The sequence below is a fragment of the Acomys minous genome (genome assembly GCF_964271855.1).
Source record: "Acomys minous genome assembly, chromosome: 3".
Taxonomy (NCBI): domain Eukaryota; kingdom Metazoa; phylum Chordata; class Mammalia; order Rodentia; family Muridae; genus Acomys; species Acomys minous.
In genome coordinates, this window is record NC_140485.1 from 3,833,770 (window position 1) to 3,853,771 (window position 20,002).

The 20,002-nt window shown below is 45.8% G+C and overlaps 1 protein-coding gene across 2 annotated transcripts in view; it reads right to left on the reverse strand.

The window, feature by feature from the left end:
* Positions 1-20,002, reverse strand: part of CFAP61 (cilia and flagella associated protein 61) — a 265,410-nt gene that overhangs the window by 181,885 nt on the left and 63,523 nt on the right. For both annotated transcript variants that reach the window (XM_084774689.1, XM_084774688.1), the window contains 5 exons: positions 9,774-9,853; positions 9,384-9,458; positions 4,978-5,168; positions 3,055-3,094; positions 157-296 (listed from right to left, as the gene is read on the reverse strand). In XM_084774689.1, the coding sequence (XP_084630815.1) occupies positions 157-296; positions 3,055-3,094; positions 4,978-5,168; positions 9,384-9,458; positions 9,774-9,853 (526 nt within the window). The remainder of the gene's footprint in view (positions 1-156; positions 297-3,054; positions 3,095-4,977; positions 5,169-9,383; positions 9,459-9,773; positions 9,854-20,002) is intronic.

Consider the following 20,002-nt stretch of genomic DNA (forward strand, 5'->3'; position numbering starts at 1 on the left):
CTATGACTTCTAAAGGTCCCATAACCTCCTCCAAACAGCGCCACACTGGGAACCACGTGTTTCAGTACCTGAGCCTGTGGGGGACATTTCTTATTCAGACCAATACAAGACACTGTCATTCTCCCAGGAAGTCACACAGCACGTGAGCTCGCTTACCTGAGCAACCCGGCTCGATGGAAGACATAGAGATCATGCTTCAGGGTGCAGGTGTTGAATGGGACAACCTTCACAAAGTTCTGGATGAGGACAAACTCAGTTGTGAGATGAGGCACAGATATCAAGCAGAAGTTCTTATCCTAAAATGATTTTTAAAGATCAATAAGACATTTGGAGAGCATAAGAAGCCATTTACCAGTAAACAAAGTGGTGCTATAAAACACTATGAGAAACAGAAGCACAGCAAAGCACTTTGGGGAAAATACTCAAATTGTGCTTTTCTACCATTTTGAGAGTCATTAATAAAAGTCTTGGAGCCCAGCAACCAGGCGGAGATGGAGAAGACAGCTAAGCCAACTCAAAGTGGAGCAAGGGGCTGTTACTACAGTAGGACCTCTTTACAGAAGTAGCTTTTGTTGTGGCAGCTGGTTTCAGACAAAGTTTCATTATGGCCCCTCCTCATAAACTCACATCCTCCTGCCTCAGCCTTGCAAGTTCTGGAATTACAGGTTAGAGGCATGTGCTATTATATTCAAGTCCTAGATCTGCCCCTCAGCCATCGCACCAGCCTTTCCTCGGTACCTTTTTTCATTTTTGTTTTTTGTTTTTTTGAGAAAGGTTTCACTAAGTTGCCCAGGATGGCCTTAAACTTTTCTTTGTAGTCCATGCAGGTCTTGACCTTGCAATTCTCTTACTTTGGCCTTCTGGGTTTCTGGATTATAGACCTGTGCTACAAGACCTAGCCTAGATTTTTTTTTAAAATTAAGACCATTCCTATTTTGGGATAGTATCAAAACAGAGGCCTTGAACTTAAGAAATGGGATTTATAGATGCCTCAATCTTTTCTCTGTGAAATGTGGGCATTATTCCAGAACTTTCTGGCTTTAAACCATGTGGCAATATCTGAGCTCTTTGTCATGACATCACCTTTCTAGGTGATAACCTAAAGCTGAGTGTGGACCCTGAAGACACAGGAGGGTCACCACGTCATGACAGATGCCACTTACCTTTCCAGACCTGGCTCTCCCAGATGGCAGGCAGTGCTAGCCATGACCAGTGACCCTTTGTCATGTGGCTGGTGTGAGTGGGAACTAACACTTCAGTTTAATGCCATTTAGTTAATTTAGTCTCATGAATTTAAACTCTAAAAACTAGCATCAAATTTCACTTATTTGACAAGTTTTTTGTGTGCTTGAGTGTGTCAGTCTGGCAGCTCCCGCTTGAATACACGGGCTCCTTATCCAGCTGCAAATTTCATGAGACCTAAATAGAATCAAGCAGCCATTTTGACACTGATTGTGCCACGCAACGGCTACATATGAGACGTTGAACTGGGTGAAATGTGTTGTTAATGGGAGTTTCATTTCTTCCTTTTTGCTCTTTTGTTCAAGCGGCTACAGGCACAGGCACTGCAGCGTCTGAAGACCGTGCAGCTCCAGGCTGCCTGCGTTCCTCACAGCCACTTGATCCTGTCCCAGGTTCCCGCAGAAGCAGCCTGCTCTTCCCAGAGCTAATTTGTCCCTTTGGGGCTCTGCCTCCTCTTGAACTCTGTGAAGGCATTACTTGCACTAATCCAAAGCCCTCAGGACATTCTGCAGCCCCAAGGAGTGAATCATTATCTGACCTTATCTTCCTTCTTTCTAGCAAAATAACACAGCTTCTTTCAGGGAAACTTTAGAATCACAATTCTGAGCTACTCGAGCTGAAAATAAGACCTGGGTGCCAAGTCTCGGTGGGCTTCCTCAGGGAGGGGCTCTGACGGTAACGAGCTGCTTCAGCTTGGATTTGAGGGATTAGGGGGGAAGTAATGAAGGTATTTTGCTCATGTATCCTTATATCCCCAAGTCAAATCGACTCAAATGTAAACAGGTCTTCTGCCCATTAAAATCCAGTATAACTTTTATAATGTGGATATTAAAATAGGAATGAAGCTCAGTGAAATGTCTTTAAGGCATCTTTGAGGGAACTAGCTTTGAAGATTCTTTGTTTGGGTTAATCCACATTGCTTTATGAGCTTTGAAAACGCCTTAAAAATCAATTTAAGGAGACCACAGTGGAGAACACACATTACCCTATTCTAAAGGTTTTTTTCAGTTTTTGAAAAAAACAAAGTAAAATCTAAGAACACATTATTAAACTACATTTTTTGCCTCAATATAATGAATAGAAAGGACACATAAAACAACAGCTCCTCTGCCGGAAGCTGGACCACTGCAGAAGTACACGTGAGATGTAAGATGTAACCGGCGTGGCTAGGCATCAGAAAGGTCCTCCTAACGCCTTACCACTTCCCCTCACAGCCTCCCTCTCCACTGCCTGTCCTTTGCATGATGAGCAGTTGGCTGGAATCCGCATCCCCAGACAACAACGGGACAAAGGAGAGGCTCAGAGTCCCTAAGACAGAGGGCTGTGGCTGCACTTTGAGCTCCTTCTACACGCCAGCCAGCGTGTTGGGCCCCGGGAATGAGTAGGGAGGAGATGCCAGCCTGGAAATCAGGCACGGTTTCCCCTCTCCTACCCGCCGCAAAGCAACGCACAGATGCCAGGAGCGCCTGAGCCTCTGGAAACCACAAATAATTCAGTAAGCTGGGGCGCTGAAGAGTCCTCACTGCTGGCATTTTCATATATGGAGTGAATGATTCATTTAATTCCAAGAAAACACTGGGATGCTATCTCTAAAAGAAACAATCGCACAGTAGACACACTACTGAAAATGACAAAAAAAAAATTCTGTTTTTAAGGGTTTATGACATGACACTTGACCGTCTTCTCAGAACAGGGGAACAATACAAACCTCCACATTCACAGTATTTTAAATGTGTGTATGATAAATATTCTGTCTTTCTATAACTTAACTACAAAACTAAATATATGACTCAAAAGTCAGCATGTACTCACAGGAAAAAGACTGAAGACAAAACTCATAAAATCCAGGGACCTGTAAACAAGACAGTGAACAATGTGACTGGACTGCAAATAAACGCAGCATCATGAGAGTGTTCAAGAGACTTATGTGCCCTGCCCCCTCGCAGTGGTTAGCCAGCCGACAGTGTCTAGTCACTGGCGTAGGTGAGTGTATACATCACAGGCTTCGTTTGGCAGCAATAAAGTATTTTTGGACTCTCTCACAGTAACAAATAATAGCTGTGCAATTGAAAGCCAATGCTAATAATGGACATTCTGTGGACATGACCTTCCCCCTTCTTTTTGGGAGAGTTAAGGAGACACTTGGCTGTGTGATAGGCTATTCTGGTCTTTTTCACTTTGATTAGCAAAATTAGCCACATTTGTGTTTTCACAGGCAAATTATAAAGTGCCATCAAATTAAATAAAAAAAATAGCTATGAGGGGGGCAGGGAATTGTATCTAAAAACATAGAGAAGATAAGTATAGAAGGCCATTCCAGGCTCTAGGCTTGAAAAGGGTTTCCCTTTTCAAGATCCAGAGCCTCTATAAAAGCTGAGCATTTAATATTAAAAACCATGGTTCTAGAGGCTGAATGATGGGGGTTCTGTTTAGATGCACCCCTACAAAGGAAATGGCCAGCACCATCTTTGGTTATCTCAAAGGCACTCCAGAACCTTCTGTTCTATTGAAATGGGCACAAACCTTCCTCTTCAAAAAATTTAGTGATAAGCTTGGGACAGGCAGTGTGCCAAAGGAGATGTGGAATCCAGGCATGAGGCAGAGAAAGGGGGCTCACATGCACTGCATGCACAGGTGCTGAGGCAGAGAAAGGAGGCTCACATGCACTGCATGCACAGGTGCTGAGGCAGAGAAAGGGGGCTCACATGCACTGCATGCACAGGTGCTGAGGCAGAGAAAGGAGGCTCACATGCACTGCATGCACAGGTGCTGAGGCAGAGAAAGGGGGCTCACATGCACTGCATGCACAGGTGCTGAGGCAGAGAAAGGAGGCTCACATGCACTGCATGCACAGGTGCTGAGGCAGAGAAAGGGGGCTCACATGCACTGCATGCACAGGTGCTGAGGCAGAGAAAGGCTCACATGCACTGCATGCACAGGTGTTGAGGCAGAGAAAGGGGGCTCACATGCACTGCGTGCATAGGTGCTCTTGGGAGGCAGGAAGCAGGGCCAGACATCATGCCTTCTCCTTCCAGGAACTTTCCCGAGTCACTGGCTGTTCTTTCACCCCCTCACCTATCTTATGTTCTGGAGTCTCTCCGGCTCCAGATTAGGGGTGGAGCATGAGGCACCAGACTGAGTGCACACTGACGTGTGGCTCGACGACAGCCGCTGGCTCAGGAACGAGCCTTGAGTCAACCAGGCCTCTTGAAACTTTGGCTGGAAATCTGAGCTCCAACCAGAATGCCCTCCCACGAGATTCTGACATGGATGTGAGGCTGTCTTCTATCTTCTCAGACTGGGACCAACAGCAAAGAGCCAGGATAAGGAGGTAAAAAGAAAACTTCCTCCTCAAATTTGATTATCCAAGCCTGGGATCTAGAGCTGCCTAACACGACTTCTACCACTGGACTTATCCTTGGTCGTGTCAGCCTTGTTTGAAGGATTGTCTGTTTCTTGCCGTACAACTTCAAAGACTCAAAGAACTGCACACAGTAAGAATGGGACAGCAAGTGGCTACACAGTGCGAATACAGGTGAGGTAGAACTGGACAGATATTTTTGTCCCCTTCTGTAAGTCTTACCCAAACTTTATCAACTAGAACGTCTAGCAGCCTGTTTTGTTTTGAGGGTCCCAGAAGATTACGATGTGAGGCCTGGCTTACAGACCACATGCTTGGACGAAGCGCTGCCTAACAACTCCTGTGCACAATAGACGCCGGAGAGCAGCACTTGCCTTGCCTCATATTTCTCATCAATACAAAAGAGCTGAATACAAAACGCGGCAGAGTCTCCCAGGTAGATGGGGCGGAAGTGGGGGTGTTCCTCGGAGAACAGGAAGGAGGGCAGGGAGCTCTCACTGCTCAAACTGCTGACCTCGTTGTCATCACCCACGACGGAAAGCAGGCTGAAGTTCTGTTCCACGTCCTAGAGCAAAGAGAGAGAGGCAGTCCCTGGCAGCCTGAGTCCACAAAGCCTGTCCCTACGACATGTGTGACTGCGTCACCTAAAACAAACCGCCCTGAGGAGGTCCATCTGAAGATCTTCTTAGTGAGATTCAGAATTTACAGGAATAAGGCCAAGTTCTTGCACAAAGGCCGGAAAGCAAACATTTTAGCTGTCCCAGTGGTAAAGATAAGTATGGTACTGCTATATTGTATGTATTCACACTGTCAGCAAGTCCTGTTTTGAAAACTGGTTTCATTAAGATTTTGTGGAACTAGAATTTCTGGAATGTTCAGGTGATCTGTGAATGAGATGGAGCCCAGGAAGGGATTTAATGCTGGGTGTGCCCACTCTGACTTGGGGGCTACCTGCATGCATTGTAATTCATGGGAACACGGCTCATTCTGCGTTCCTTCTGGAGTTGTTATTAATCAAAATAACACAAGCACATAGTCAAAATATTAGTGGTAAAAATTCATAAAAGAAAACCAGCTGTCTCTTGTCTCCCACTCCTCTCTATTAGGTATCGCTTTCAATCTTTTTGTTTCTTGGGGTACTTATCTCTATTTCTGGAAAAAATATGCTTATGCTGCTATTTCTTAATTCAATTTAAATTTTCTACTATTGAACACTGAAGTAGTAGATAGATTTAATGCTTTTCCACCATTCCTCCCATGCATTCCACCCCCACAGTATAATTAAATCACATTTCTAGTTATATCAGTATTAACATTGTTATGATATATTATATATTATAGATTATAGAATATAGATACTGTTATGATATATTATTAAATGTTAGGATGTATAAAGTAGTATGAAATAACTCCATTCTCATTTTTGTACTTTGTTTCCTTTGTTTCTACATTGTTTTTCTTGTTCTGTAAGATTTGTGAAGCATTGGTCAGATGTTTTCTAAGCAATCCAGTATTTGAACTGAGCTATACGCTTCACTGTTCCTCTCCCCTACCTAACCAGGAGTTGGAGCTTTCAGTGGTTTGAAGGAGAAACGTCCCCTCTAGGCTCAGGCATTTGAACAGTGAGGATCCACTAGGTGATGCTGTTTGTGAAGGCTTAGGAAGGGCGGCCTTGTGGGAGGGAGCAGTCACGGGGCGGGGGGTGGGGGGGACTGTGAGAGTGAACAGCCTTGCCCCACTTGCGCTTTAGTTTCACCACTTCATGCTTTCCGTTAAACACGTGATCTCTCAGCTTCCTGATCTCGCCATGCCTGCCACATCCTGCCATGACTCCCCACCTTAATGGGCCTTTATCCCTCGGGACCTGTAAGCCCAAATAAACTCTTTTTTTTCATAAGTTGCTTTTGGTCATGGTGTTTTATCACACTAGCAGAAAAGTTACTAATACCAAGCTTTCCCAGCCTACAGCTCCTTCCTGCAGAGAGACTGTGGGAGGAAAACAATGGCCCTCAAGAAGTGTGTGTCTGCTTCCCCAGGGCCAGAGGACATTTAATTTACAGGGCAGGGAGACTTCGCTGCCACTAAATTAAGGATTTTGAGGAGAGAAAACTCTCCTGGCTTATCCAAATTGATATGGTGAAATCACAAGAGAGGCAGTTGGGGATGGGGAAGGGGCACACTGTTGTGGCCCTGAAGATACAGGAAGAGGGCAAAGGGCAAAGGGCAAAGAAATGCATGTGCTTCTAGACACTGCAAACCAACAGAAGAGGCTCCCTAGACCCTCCAGTAGAAATTAACCTCTGCCTACACTCTGACACTTTGTGTGGTGAGACCTAAGGCAATTCTGGTCTCTGGGCCTGCAAGACGTATTGTTTTAAGCAACCAGGTTGTTAAGGAAGTGTGTGTCTGGTAACTGATCAAAGTACCAACAGAACGCTCCTACAAACACCTGGCTTCCAGGAGCGGCTGGGGCTCCTCGTCAGAAATGGAGAATTCCACTTTCTCTACCTATAGCCCTTCAGATTCAGAGAGTATTGGAGAGCCATGTTTTCTTGGTTTCTCCAGGCAATACCTGCCTGGTCATTTCCCCTGGGGTGTGGCTGGTCAGCTATGTAGTGTGTGCAGAGAGTTTGGGGTCCCGGCTGGCCACGCCCTCACCCCCGTTCGTTCCTTACACACCCCCAGCAGAACCCCAAGCCCTTGTGGGGAGTCCACACCACTTTCCCTGTCTCCTCTCAGACGCACTTCCTCCTTTCTTGGTTCTGCTAAGCCAGTGCAAACTCCTGCATCGATTTTCTTGATTCTCAATATTTTTAAAGTGCTTATCTTCCAATAACTCCCTTCCATCCTGTTGTCTCTGTGGATTTGTGCCCTTTTCACTTCTTTACTGTCATTTTAGTGGGGTCTTTCTGGAAGGGTCAGGAGATAAACACAGGAAATTGATCCACCATCCTGCTTAGCTAGATGCCCTCGGGGGATCCAACACCTTCTGGTTCTCCCTTCCTATTCCACCCATGTTTGGGGCTATAGAGGGGTGACCCCACTCAGAGAACACTGTCACCTTTGACACCCCCCACTCTCCTGCCCCGTGGACAGTGATCACCTAGGGCTAGTGAGTTTCTTACTGCGGGCTTCTCAGAGACAAACCTAAGCTGGGGTGTCAGCAGCTGCCAGGAACCTCTGAGCTGAGAGAAGAAGTGAGGCGAGGAAGGGAAGTGGGCTCCAGTACAGGTCTCCAGGGAGCAGCTCTCTCCACCAAGGGCTCCACACTCACTGCCTCAGAGGCACGGGAACTGGGGTGCTCATTCCCCCAGCTACTCCTCTTGTTCACCCTTGGCTGTTCCCTACAGAGTTGGAGCTTGGCACTTCTAGCCCTCTTTCTTGGGGTGCTGAGGGGCACTAAGTGACAGAGGGCTGAGTGGAGACGGGCAGGGGGTGCACATCCAGCAGCAAATGAAAAGGTGGCCCTGCCCCCATACGGCACCATGTCTGTGCCCCCCACCCCCACCCCAGCCGATTCGCTTCCCTGCAGATGGCACAGGATTCAGTCTCCACCCCCACCCTGCACACTGCCTGGAAGGGCAGACGCTGAGCTCACTAGTGCTCCAGTCACAGCGCTGTCCTCCATTCAGGGCTAGCAGTAAGACAGTGGCACTCTCGCTCCTAGATGACTCCTCACAGAGTCCTTGGCATTGGGGATCAGACAGAGAGTCTGGTCTTCCGGCGGCTCTGATATGGGGTAGCAGCATTTAGTGTTCATCCCACGGCTGTCATACATCTGACTTATTCTGTTGGCCGCCCCCCACCTCACCACGCCACCCCGAGAGATGCCAAGCCTCTAGAGGCAGCAGAATAGAGCAGCCTGTCACCAGGAGTTTGTCCTTGCCCATGTCACTGGAACGACCATGGTGGACCATGTCAATCTCCTACTGGAGAAACTACAAGGCCTTCCTCTGCTCCTTAAAAGGTCAAAATCCTGAGTAGGGCCATTGGGCTCAGGATCTCCCAGTGCCCCAGTCAACAGAAACAGACGACACAAGGCACGGATGGAACCCATTTGACAGGGGAACAGTCCAGGAGGGTGTGGGTGGGATGAAGGAAAGTAGCAAAGGAAGATGCCTCAGGGACAGCCGAAGAGGAAGATGCTACCAAGAGAATCTTGGTTAACCAAATGAAGGTGGGCTTGAACCTGTAACAAGAGAGGACTCTTATGAGAGCCTAAGCAGCACATAAATGCATATACTTATGGTGTATGTACCTGGCCATGTATGTGCACATGATATATATCTGCATGTGTGTGTATGTATGTGTGTGTGTATGTGCGTGCGTGTGTGTGTGTGTGTGTGTGTGTGTGTGTGCGCGCGCGCGCGCGTGCATGTGTGCATGCATGCATGTGCGTGTGCGTGCATGTGCATGTGTGTGTGTGTGTGTATATGGTGTGGGGAAGGGGGCACTCTAATAAGCATTTTACTTCTCCAAAGTTTCTCTTTGGGCACAGAAGAAGAAAAAAAATCTGTGTATATTAAAATTGTTACAAGTAATTGAAACACAAATAAAATACAACGTGCAGTCCAAGCTGTGCAGAGGGTGTGTGGAATTAAGGACGAATTACAGTGGGGTCAAAGGCACTCAGAGATAACTCAAGGTCATGGTTACTACGTGCTGGGGAGAGGCGGTAGAAGGTCGGCGGGAGAAAGGGCACACCAGAACCCAAGGGGAAGGAGGGAAGCCCAGCAGCCAGCAGGCAGCAACGGCCCTAACTCAACAAGATAAGCCTTACCTGCATATCATCAGATACTTTACTTAAGTATGGTGACAAGACAACCTCAGATGAAGATGCTCTGGTGTCTGTCTCCTGCAAAGGACCAGAGGAAGACATCAGAATCAACCAACCCATGGTGGTCCAGAACCCAAGCTGGCACTTAGACCTCGGTGCCCTCGCTTCTTGGCTAGGAGACCCTGGCACAGTGATGGAGCCCACACTCTAGAGTGTGCCCATGAGGCTTCTCCAATATAAACTTAGACAATTTCCCCACCTTAGGATGACTGGGGCCTTCTTGCAGGACATGACAGAAATCAGTGATGATCCTAACACCAAAGGCTCATCGGTTGTTACAAACAGCCCCAGGCCCGTCCCCACCTCCTGCCCAGGGGACGCAGTGTTGCTTACCTGGGTCATCTCCTCTGCAGAAGCACTTCCCCCTGGCTCTTCTTTATGAGAACCCTGGCTGCCACTCGTGACGTCAGTGTCTTTGAAAGAAAAGGCAGAGTAAGGACCGAAGGTGAGTGACGTGCGATCCACAGAACCATAGGAAGCCGGGAAGCAGGACCAAGTGGTTTAAATAATGGTGGATTTGCAGATGTCTATTCCAGAGAAGAGAAGCGAGAAAATCAATGGGCCCGTGAAGCTCACCCTAATCCCCACGCTGACATGCAGGATTCTAGGCTAGATCCCCTTCAGCCCTCTGTGCCTTATCCACCATGCTGCCCCAAGGAAGCTGTGTGGGTAAAACAATGCACACAAAGAGACGCGCCTGGCGTGCAGGAGCCCCAGCCTCTGCCGAGCTGCACAGCCTAGGGCCAGCTTTGAATTCACATGCTTCCTGCCTCAGCCTCCAAAATACTGGAATTAGGGCTGCATGCTACCATGCCAGCTCCCTTATGTGTTTTCTAAATAACAAGAACTGGGCCTGGGCACTGTTGTTTTAACATGCTCTGCACAGTCAGTAATTTGGACATTCCTCACATGCTTAAAACAATGGGATAATTTGCCCAGTTACCATACAAAGGCCCCCTCCCTCCCAGTCTCTCTTTCTGCCATCCACCCTCTCGGTCCTCCCCCCTCTTTTCTGTCTCCAAGCCATGCAGGCCTTAGGAGAACAATTTGGAAGAGATCTCACCATAGGGAAGCCTGTCCAAACTCCTGCCTCACCAAGGGCCTGCTCCACTGAGGGACCTCAGCACTGACTTTGGCTCTCCTCCTCTGACGGGTCACAGGTTAGACCAGCCCACAGATGCTCTACCTATGGCCATAAGGCACCCTGGGACCTCTGAATGCCCTAGAGATGTAGTCAGTGAGAGCACACTGCTCTACCTTCATGTTTTAAGCTATCCCATCAGACATTGCAGGGCTCATGGTCCTCTGCTTCCTCCTCTGGCCAGCTCATCACCAGATGACTCCTGCAAACAAACACTGCTCAACCCAAACTACTGGGTCACGAATGTCTCCCACCTACTTTTAACAAAGATGTGGGCGAATGAAATACAACCAGAATCTAAGAGACAAATTAGATGCGCAAGGGGGTTTCCAGAGAGCGATGATGCTAAAGGCACTGTGAGAGCGACTCACACCCAAACACGGAACACAGCTCATGGGCCATGAGGACGTGTCCTGAGAAAGGACTGAAAATCCTTCTGAAGAAACCAAACACGGAACACAGCTCATGGGCCATGAGGACGTGTCCTGAGAAAGGACTGAAAATCCCTCTGAAGGAACCAAACACGGAACACAGCTCATGGGCCATGAGGACGTGTCCTGAGAAAGGACTGAAAATCCTTCTGAAGAAAGATGTTTCAAGGAAAGCAAAACCTATTGAGTCTCTAGTCCCTGAGCATATCCTGTGCCTGGGGTTTCTAGCACTTTCACAATGAGAAGTCTGACATGATCTCATGGACTAACTCACTTTGTTTTGAGCTACAACACACAGAAAGGTGTTGAGGTCAAGAGCTTCTACACTGGTCTCTTCTAAGTGACACCTACAGAGATGACTATGCAAAATATTTGCAAGATCTGTTTCCATCATCCCTCTGTCAAGCCAACACACCTAGTTCTGACTTCTACTATCATTGATTAGTTTTGCCCATACCATTAATTCCCTATCTTAAGCTACACTTTTTTTTTAATGATAGTTCTTCTTATTTTAAGTTTCTAACTGAAGAACAGGACTAACAGAAAGCCTAATAACACTACCTACCCCATGTGTATATTTTTCACAATTAGAATAACATTTCTAAAAAGTAAAAAAAAAAAATTAAAGAATAGGTTAGATTTACAATGATCTAATAATCCTGGTGACTTAACCATTTGCTAGTCCAACACTCACGAGACAATTACTAACGACGATGACAATGGCTAATTGTCTTAGCTAAACTGTCGTGAGGTGTTGAAACTTATTATTAGGCAGCTGCCACCATTGTCCCCAGAGGCGGCTGCATTTCAGAACTGGGCAAGGTGATGCTTCATCGCTCCCTCCACCCCTCGTGGGTTTTATGAAGTTTAATCAGCTAATGCTCACAATGTGCCCTGGGGTCAGCAAATGTGACATGCTATCTCAGAGAAAAGTCAAGGCTGTGCAACTATGTATCACAACTGAAAACATGGCCACAGCCACAACTTTGTTACTTTATGGCTTCCACCACTCAAGCAACCTCAGAGTCACACACAGCAGATTATTCCGTCAGAGGGGAGACACACCTGTCCATGGCATTCTCTCTGTGTGAGATTACTTCTACAAAGAGGGTTTATCACAAGGCTAATTAAGCTAGAGGTTCAAGTGCCTCCCTGGTACAAGAAAATACTGAGGGCTAAGAAGCACAAACACTACACGTTTGATCTGCAGAATCTATGTCTGTACATATTTGTGTGTATAATATACATGTACATGTTTATATATAAATGAGACAAATACAGGTATTATCTAGGAGAGAAGAGAAAAACAGTGGTGAGCACAAGAGAGAGTAATTGAGGGTGAATATAAACAAAACACTGATGGGCTGGAGAGCCGGCTCAGTGGTTAAGAGCACTGCCTGCTCTTCCAAAGGACCCGGGTTCAATTCCCAGCACCCACATGGCAGCTCACAACTGTCTGTAACTCCAAGATCGGACACCCTCACACCAATGCACATAACTTAAAATTAAATATAAAAAATTAAAGAAAACACTATGTCATAAATGAAATCCATTATCTTGTATGTTGCTGATTGGCTGGCTGTGGTTTCAAAAATCAGGCTTATAATCTGCTCCAATTAGTCCTGTTTGTTTGTTTGTTTGAGACAGGGTTTCTTCTCTGTGTAGCCTTGGTTGTCCTGGACTTGCTTTGTAGACCAGCATTTTTATTTCTTTACTCCAATCTACTGTCTTTTCTTATTGCAGCTTTCTGCCTTGGAACCTCTCCAACTCCTCTCTACCATTCACACCGCTCCTGGAATGTGAAACATACTGGAAAGTTTCAACCCGGGGGAAAGGAAGGGATATGTGAGCGTCCAAAGTGATCTGAAAATTACCTCAAACTGCAGACAGCTACGTCGTCAGCAGCCACAGAAAGGAGCTGAACCTACCCATAAATAAGGCCCCTTAGGAAATACAGCTTGCAGACGATTTCCTGTTCGGTAGAATTCATCTCCAAGCCTCCTTCAAGTCAGGAGAGGTGATGTTTTCCTTTAGTCCCAGCACTCAGAAGGCAAAGACAGGCAGATCTCTGTGAGTTAGCCTGGTCTACATAGTGAGTTCCAGGTTGGCCAAGGATACACAGTGATCCCTTGTCTCAAAACACCATCAAGAAAAGTAAGAGAGTGCCCTGTGCAGGAGCAGTGGCCTGGGAAGGCAGCAGGTCCTGCTATCAGCATCAGAAAGCCCAAGGGGAGCTGCTACAGAAGCCACTCCTCTCTGTTAAGGTGCATGCCCACCCTTACCTCTGGCTGTGTAATGAGTTACTCACCACTAGAGGAGAAGAGTCCAGCGTTCATCTCCTCCTCCTAACCGTCTACTGCCAGCTAATTTCACAGTCCTCAACCACTCAGCCCCTATAATTAACAGAAAAGGCTTTCTTCCAACTAAGTGTTTTTATTTTATCTTCTAAGGACTGACATCGCAAATATTTTTTGATATTTATTTTTATTTTATGTACATGGGTGTTTTGCCTGCATGTATACAGTGCTGTAGAGACCAGACGATGGTGTTGGATGCCCTGGAACTGGAGGTACAGACTGCTGTGAGCTGTCACCCAGCTATTATGAGTTCTGGGAACCAAACCACAGTCCTCTGCAAGAGCAGTAAGTGCTTGTAACCAAGGAGCCACCTCTCCAGTCACAAACGCTTTTATAACAAAACAAAACAAAGCAAACAATAAAAAAGTAAATTAAGACAACGATGGTAGAAAGAACAAAAAGAATTCAAAGAAATTAGGAGAACAGAGATTATATAAGTAATAGTAGGAATTAATAATAATAATAAAAAAGAAACCCTGAACCGGGCATGGTACCCCATACTTTTGATCCCAGCACTCAAGGAGGCAGAGGCAGGTAGATCTCTGTGAGTTCAAGAACAGCCTGGTCTACAAAGTGAGTTCAGGACAGTCAAGACTACACAGGGAAACCCTGTCTCAAAAATTTTTTAAAAAGAGAGAGAGAAAAAAAAGAAGAAGAAAAAGAAAAAGAAATCCTGAAAGTTGAGGGATTGTTCTAAAAGTGAGATTGAAAAGGCCAATTAGACTGAAAAGTTTAATTGAGGGAGGAGGTAAAAAGGAAGATGGCTTTAAGAAAGGATGTTTTGGTTATACACGAGACGGAAAAAAAAAAGAAGAAATCTCTTGGAAGCTGAGCCCCCACCATTGGTGAGCATCCAGTCAGAAGCAGAGACCAGGAAGTTTAAGGAGAGCATTTGCTGAAGTGGTCCGTGGAGCAGCAAGCAGCAGTCAGAAGCCAGCAAAGGCCAGCGGGACTGACTCAGGGAGCACCCAGGAGACCTCAGGCAAGTGCCTGTGGTGCAGCCTTGGGCAGAGCTAAACTCCACAAGGAGGGTGAGATATTCCAACTGAAAACTAAGGGTTGAGCCAATACAGAAGTCAGGAACAATAAAGTCAGCCTAGGACTCAGGTGAAGAAACATCTCAGTGGGAAAATGAAATGCCCCTCATAAAAAACAAAAAAACACAACAACAACAACAACAACAAAACATGTCGGCTCAGCCACATATGGCTAACTTTAAAAGAAAAGGATCTGCAGCTAACCTCCCCCTCCCCCGACCCCCAATAACATAAGGTTGTTTCTTCTGTGATAGAGGAGAGCTGGAGTCCGGCAGGGTTGGAAACAATTAGTGCCCCCTCCCATCCCCTCCACCAAAAAAATGACATTCATTGCCCATCTCTGTGTTTGACTGACCATCCCTGTGACTCTCAGGCAAAACCCATTTCTGGAATGTCCAACGATTCTCTTAGCTTCAACTAATCTAAAAGCTAAGATGTTATCACAGAGCATCTGAGGGCCACAGCAGTGATGTCCCTGCCTCACTGTAGCCTCCCAGCCTGATGGCTTTACCACTGTATTTGCAAATGCTTTGATTTATAGCTCTCCTGATTCTATTACTATAAAAACTTCATAAAACTGTTACTACATCAGACCATAGGAATTGGGTAACCTGTGTAATGATTAAAAAAATAAGATGCCAGGCAACAAATTTTAAGTATGAAATATGAACCACACAACAGATATGATATGGAGTGGTTTATTATAGGAGGAAGGGTACCCCAGAGAGAGGTGGGGAAAGAGGGAGGAAGAGAGGGAGAGAGGTAAGAGAGAGGAACAAGAGGCAAGAGACAGAGACAGGTGGGTTTGCCCTTTTATATATTGGGCAGCTAGCCCATCTAGTGACAGGCAGGGAATGACGTCATAGGTTGCTAGGCAGACTAGGGGCAGTATGCTAACAATCTGAATCTATGTTGCTGCGCCATGGTCACTCATATTTGGCTCCAAAATAAACAGTATTTTACTATTTTGCTGAGACCTGTGTTTGTGCATACAGGGCATATCTGTGTAAGATAAGGTAGGTATTTCCCCATAACTATTATAAAACGTGCTCTTTGTAGAACTAGTTTTGTGTTTCGTTTGTATTTAGATTGACTACCACATATTTCATGTAGATTAAAATGAGCACTCAATAAAGAAGATGGAGTCTCTTTCCTTGTGAAGTTAGATGTAAACACACAAACATACCATGTGCATACATGTGTATATACATATACACATACATATGTGTGTATGTGTGTGATATATCCCCAGCCATGGTTAATACTTTATCTTCAATACTAGTGGTCCATCTCAAGGAAAAGAAATTTTCTAACGCTGATTCCAAAAGACCCATGAGGAGATAAAGAGGCTTCCACGGCTCCTCTCCTAGGCCATTGGCTGAGAGAGCCGTGTAGCCCTGGAGGTCAGGAAACACCGAAGATCAAGCAAAACACAGGGGGAGAAAGCTGTGACCCAGGAGCAGAAGCGCTGGCTCCGCGCCGGCATCGGAAGCTCTGCACGTCCCTTTGTTTGCTGCCTCGCACGAGACTGTGTTTTTAGTAATTACTTCCTCTGCTTCTTCGCCCAGATTAAATTTGGTCCACGATAGGTTAAGAGTTGTCAAAATAAAAACATTTATAAGCAGACAGAACTCAGGGCGACCCCCATGTAATGGGTGCAGCCCACTGACAGGCAATTTAATCAAGGGGGAATTCAGAGTATTCATAGAGAGCAATTGATTTTCAAGAGAGAAGTCAGCAGGATCAAACCGCCAGTTGGGATGAAAATCCCTTGAATCACCCCTATTGCTGTGTTTGCTACCGACCAGCTCCTGCCTCCACATAGTGTAATAGCCAAATTACTGTAATTATCCTACAGCACAAGTGGCATATCAACATTATTTTAAACATGGATTTTTTGCATAATCTTTCATTATTATCATCCAGCCTCCCATTTGAAAATGGAAAACAACAACAAACTGGGATGTAGCCCCCAAAGAAAAAAGGTCACCAGAGAGAACAAATCAAAGGGTTATTTACATGTGAATATACTGAGATGTGTTTTACAGTCAAATACACTCTTGAAATTCATTAAATGCTTTCTTCCCTGCTTCATAAATATGGGCCAAAAGAGGCATCACCTACTGGGAAAATAATCCCAGCACATAATGATCATAAGGAATATAAATAAAGCCACTTTCCTTTCAAAGACCTCCAGGCTGGGTATCAAAGCGTTTGTGTTTCTGCCATTGTGAAATGAATCTGACCGCTGGGGAGCAAGGCTGAGTCCTAGCACAGGTTGCTCCCGGTGCTGAAAGGGGGCGTGGGAGTGCGGACCCCTCTATCTTGCTCTCTGCAAAAAGAACGGACTGTTAAGCAGCTGCCATCATTTGTGGCCACTGATGGTTTTGAAATCCTGCTCGGGCTTGGAAGCCAGCACTGCAATGAAGACGGAAAATCAGTAACAGGTTTTGCTAACTAACCAAGGGGGCCACCCAGCCGGCTTGAGGCAGTGTCCCTCCCTGGGAGCTCTAGATTTCAGCTCTGCCTCATACTCCTCCTGGTTATGTTAGAACCCCAAAGACGTCCCCCTGAGACCCTCTTTCAAGACCCTAAATTGTCCTTCTTGAGGACAATTTGGCCTGCACATAGGTCTGGTATCATCCACTTGTTTTCTAAACATTTCTATATGCCACTGGCATGCACATAATTCTAAAAAGCCAAAGTTGGAAGGAGTAGTTAAAGCCTTGGAGAGGACACTATTTTTTTTTTTCTTTTTTACCTTCATGGGCTATAGATGGTAAATAAATAATAATAATGATAAAATGATAGATAAACAAAAAATAAACAAACAAACTTTTTAAAGGGGCAGAATTCAGGGCTGGAGGTGCAACAGCTCAGTAGCTGAGCACTTGCCGGCACACACAAAGCCCTGGGTTCAATCCAGAACACTACAAGTCATTTAAAAAATTGTAAATGGCAATTCACAGAGAAATAAATGTGGGCCAACATATTAAACTCTGTATGCACATTACACAGAGTGGTTGACTTTGTGGCGACTGCCGGGCTAACTGTGGTCATAACCTTGCAGTCTTGGCCATGAGGCAAAGAACCTCCAGAGCCTAGGGAAAGAAAAGACAGCGGGGAGAAAGGAGCAGATGCTGACGGTACGAGCTGGAGATGGAGACTGCTCAGGTAGACAAGGACCCCACATGGCAGCGGTCCCCACAGCACCATCGCTACAGGCTGCACTGTGGGGAGACTATTTTGGATCCTCTTCCTTTGGTCTCTCCCATTAGCACCTCCACTAGAGGCTGTCCTTGATGGCATCTGCAAACAGGTGGCTGGACACCTGGTTGGGGCAAAGGGACTCACCATTTGATAAATTAACTGATGCCACTAAGGTGAGGACACTGAGCATGACCAGCACAGAGGGAGACTCCATGAAGACAGGGAGAAGATGGCAGTAGGCAAGTCAAGCAAAGAGGCCTCAGAAGAAACCTGCCAAGGCACCTTGATCTCAGAGGACTTTAGGCCTTGGAAGTCTAAGATGAATTTCTGTTGTTTAACTTGTTACCAGGGAAATCTGGGAGAATCCTGAGACAAGGGCACATCTTGTTTATAGTGCTTTGTTTTCAATATAGAATCCTGGGAGCCCCCAGCTAAGGAACTGCAGATGACCGGGTCCAGGCTGCACACACAAGGGTAGGAGTGCTGCTGTGGGCTGTGAGAATCCTGTTCACATCTAAAACCTGGGACGAGAAAGTGGCGCCTCAGGAAGACAGGCTAAGAGACTCAAGGGAGAGTTAATATACAACAGAATGTTAATGCAGTCTCTGGTTTTTTGGTTTTTGTTTTGTTTTTTATTCCGGCTCTAGCACATACAAAGTGAACTCAGGATTTCTTGGCCCAAGAGCAGAGAGGATCTGAGGAAAGGAATAGAAGTAAATTCAAAGGAAAAGAAATTAAATGTGCCAAAAAATCTCCTGACAGCAAGAATGATATGACTGATAATTTGAAGGTGAGGCTGCTTTTTTACATGGGTTGTTTTTGAAAAAAAATATTTTGAATGGCCTTTTAACATATAATAAGCAACGCTTCTCCTGGATGGCTTGGTTACAAGGAGCTATGCTAATTATCGTTTTGAAAGGCCACAATTCTGTTATACAAAATGAAATCTTTCCCTGCCAAGGAGCACATCAAATTCTACAGGGATTTTTGTAAGGTAGACCCCGGGTGTGTAATGAGATTTACAAGTCTGAACCTTGCAGGGGTCTTATAAAGCAGAGATCTGTGCTGCCCAGAACACACCGGCCTACATGACGAACAAAAGTTGTTTTATTTGGGCTTGTCTTTTTTTTAAAGCTATTAAACCGGGTGATGCCAATACAGCTGTGGAAATGCAGGCTGTGCCCTATTTTGCCTTATGCATCATCAAGAAAATTGCCAGCTCAATTCTGATTCCAAATCTTTATTGTGATGATGCAGTAACAAAAGCCACAGCTTGATTTGCAAACACCACAAGGGGCCATCGGGAGGGCCAACTGGAAGGAAGCACTGTTTTGAGCTCTGAGCCTTTTTACTGTCACTGAAGGAGAACATCCATTAACTCCTGGGTGTGTGGAACATCTTGATGTGGCTCTGCACATCTTCAGAGGCTTAGCATTTAAGAGGCTCTTCAACCTCACTTTGTATAACCTCCCACATAAACAAGAAAACCTCCCCCACACCCCCTTTATCTCTCTGTAGTACATAAGACTATTTCTTTACAAATTCTTCCAACATTCCAAGAACTTGTCATGTCTAAAATAAAGTCTCCACCAAGTAAAAAACACTAAATAAACTTTTACTTAATATTAGTTTGAAATCTAACACCCTTAGAACTCGCCCCAGTCAACCCTACTACAGTCCCAAGGCTGCTTCACACACAAAAAACAAAATTTACAAATGTATCATAGGTTTTTATATATAAACGAAAAGTGTACAAAATGGGGAGGTACACATGCAATACACATGTACATGCGGCTCTGACGAGAGGCGAACTGAATGTGCCTGGCTAAGCTTTTTAGACACTGGGATGACCGACAGCAGGCTCATCACAACGGCATGAAGGACAGGAGAAGGAAGCTCCTGTGTTATTTGAGGAAGGTTACGTTTTACTATTGTTCTGCTTGGAGGGGTTGAGGCTGCTGTGGAGCTGCAAGGGATGGAGAGACCCTGAGTTAGACATGTGTGAACAAGAGAACACTGAGGGAGGAGGACAACAGACCAATGACCACAGTGGGAAGCTGGTACTCAGCTCCCCACTCGTGTCATCTCAGCATATCCGCCTAGGGGGCGAGGGACATGGCGTGTCTAAACCTCAATCCAGTCTGTGTGTGAGGAAAATGCTTTCACAGCTGGTGCAGAGAGACAGCATCAACTGTACGTTAGTTCCCTCGGAAACAGATCTCACGTCAAAGATGGAAGGACGGTAACTTATTTGGGAGTTCTCAGGGACAGCGTGAGTAGAGGACAGGGACCTGCTTCAGCACCTGCACTGTTCATCTCCCAGCTCTCCAGATGGCGCCTTGACAAAGCAGCCTTTCCATACACAGGCCTTAAGACACAGGCGAGA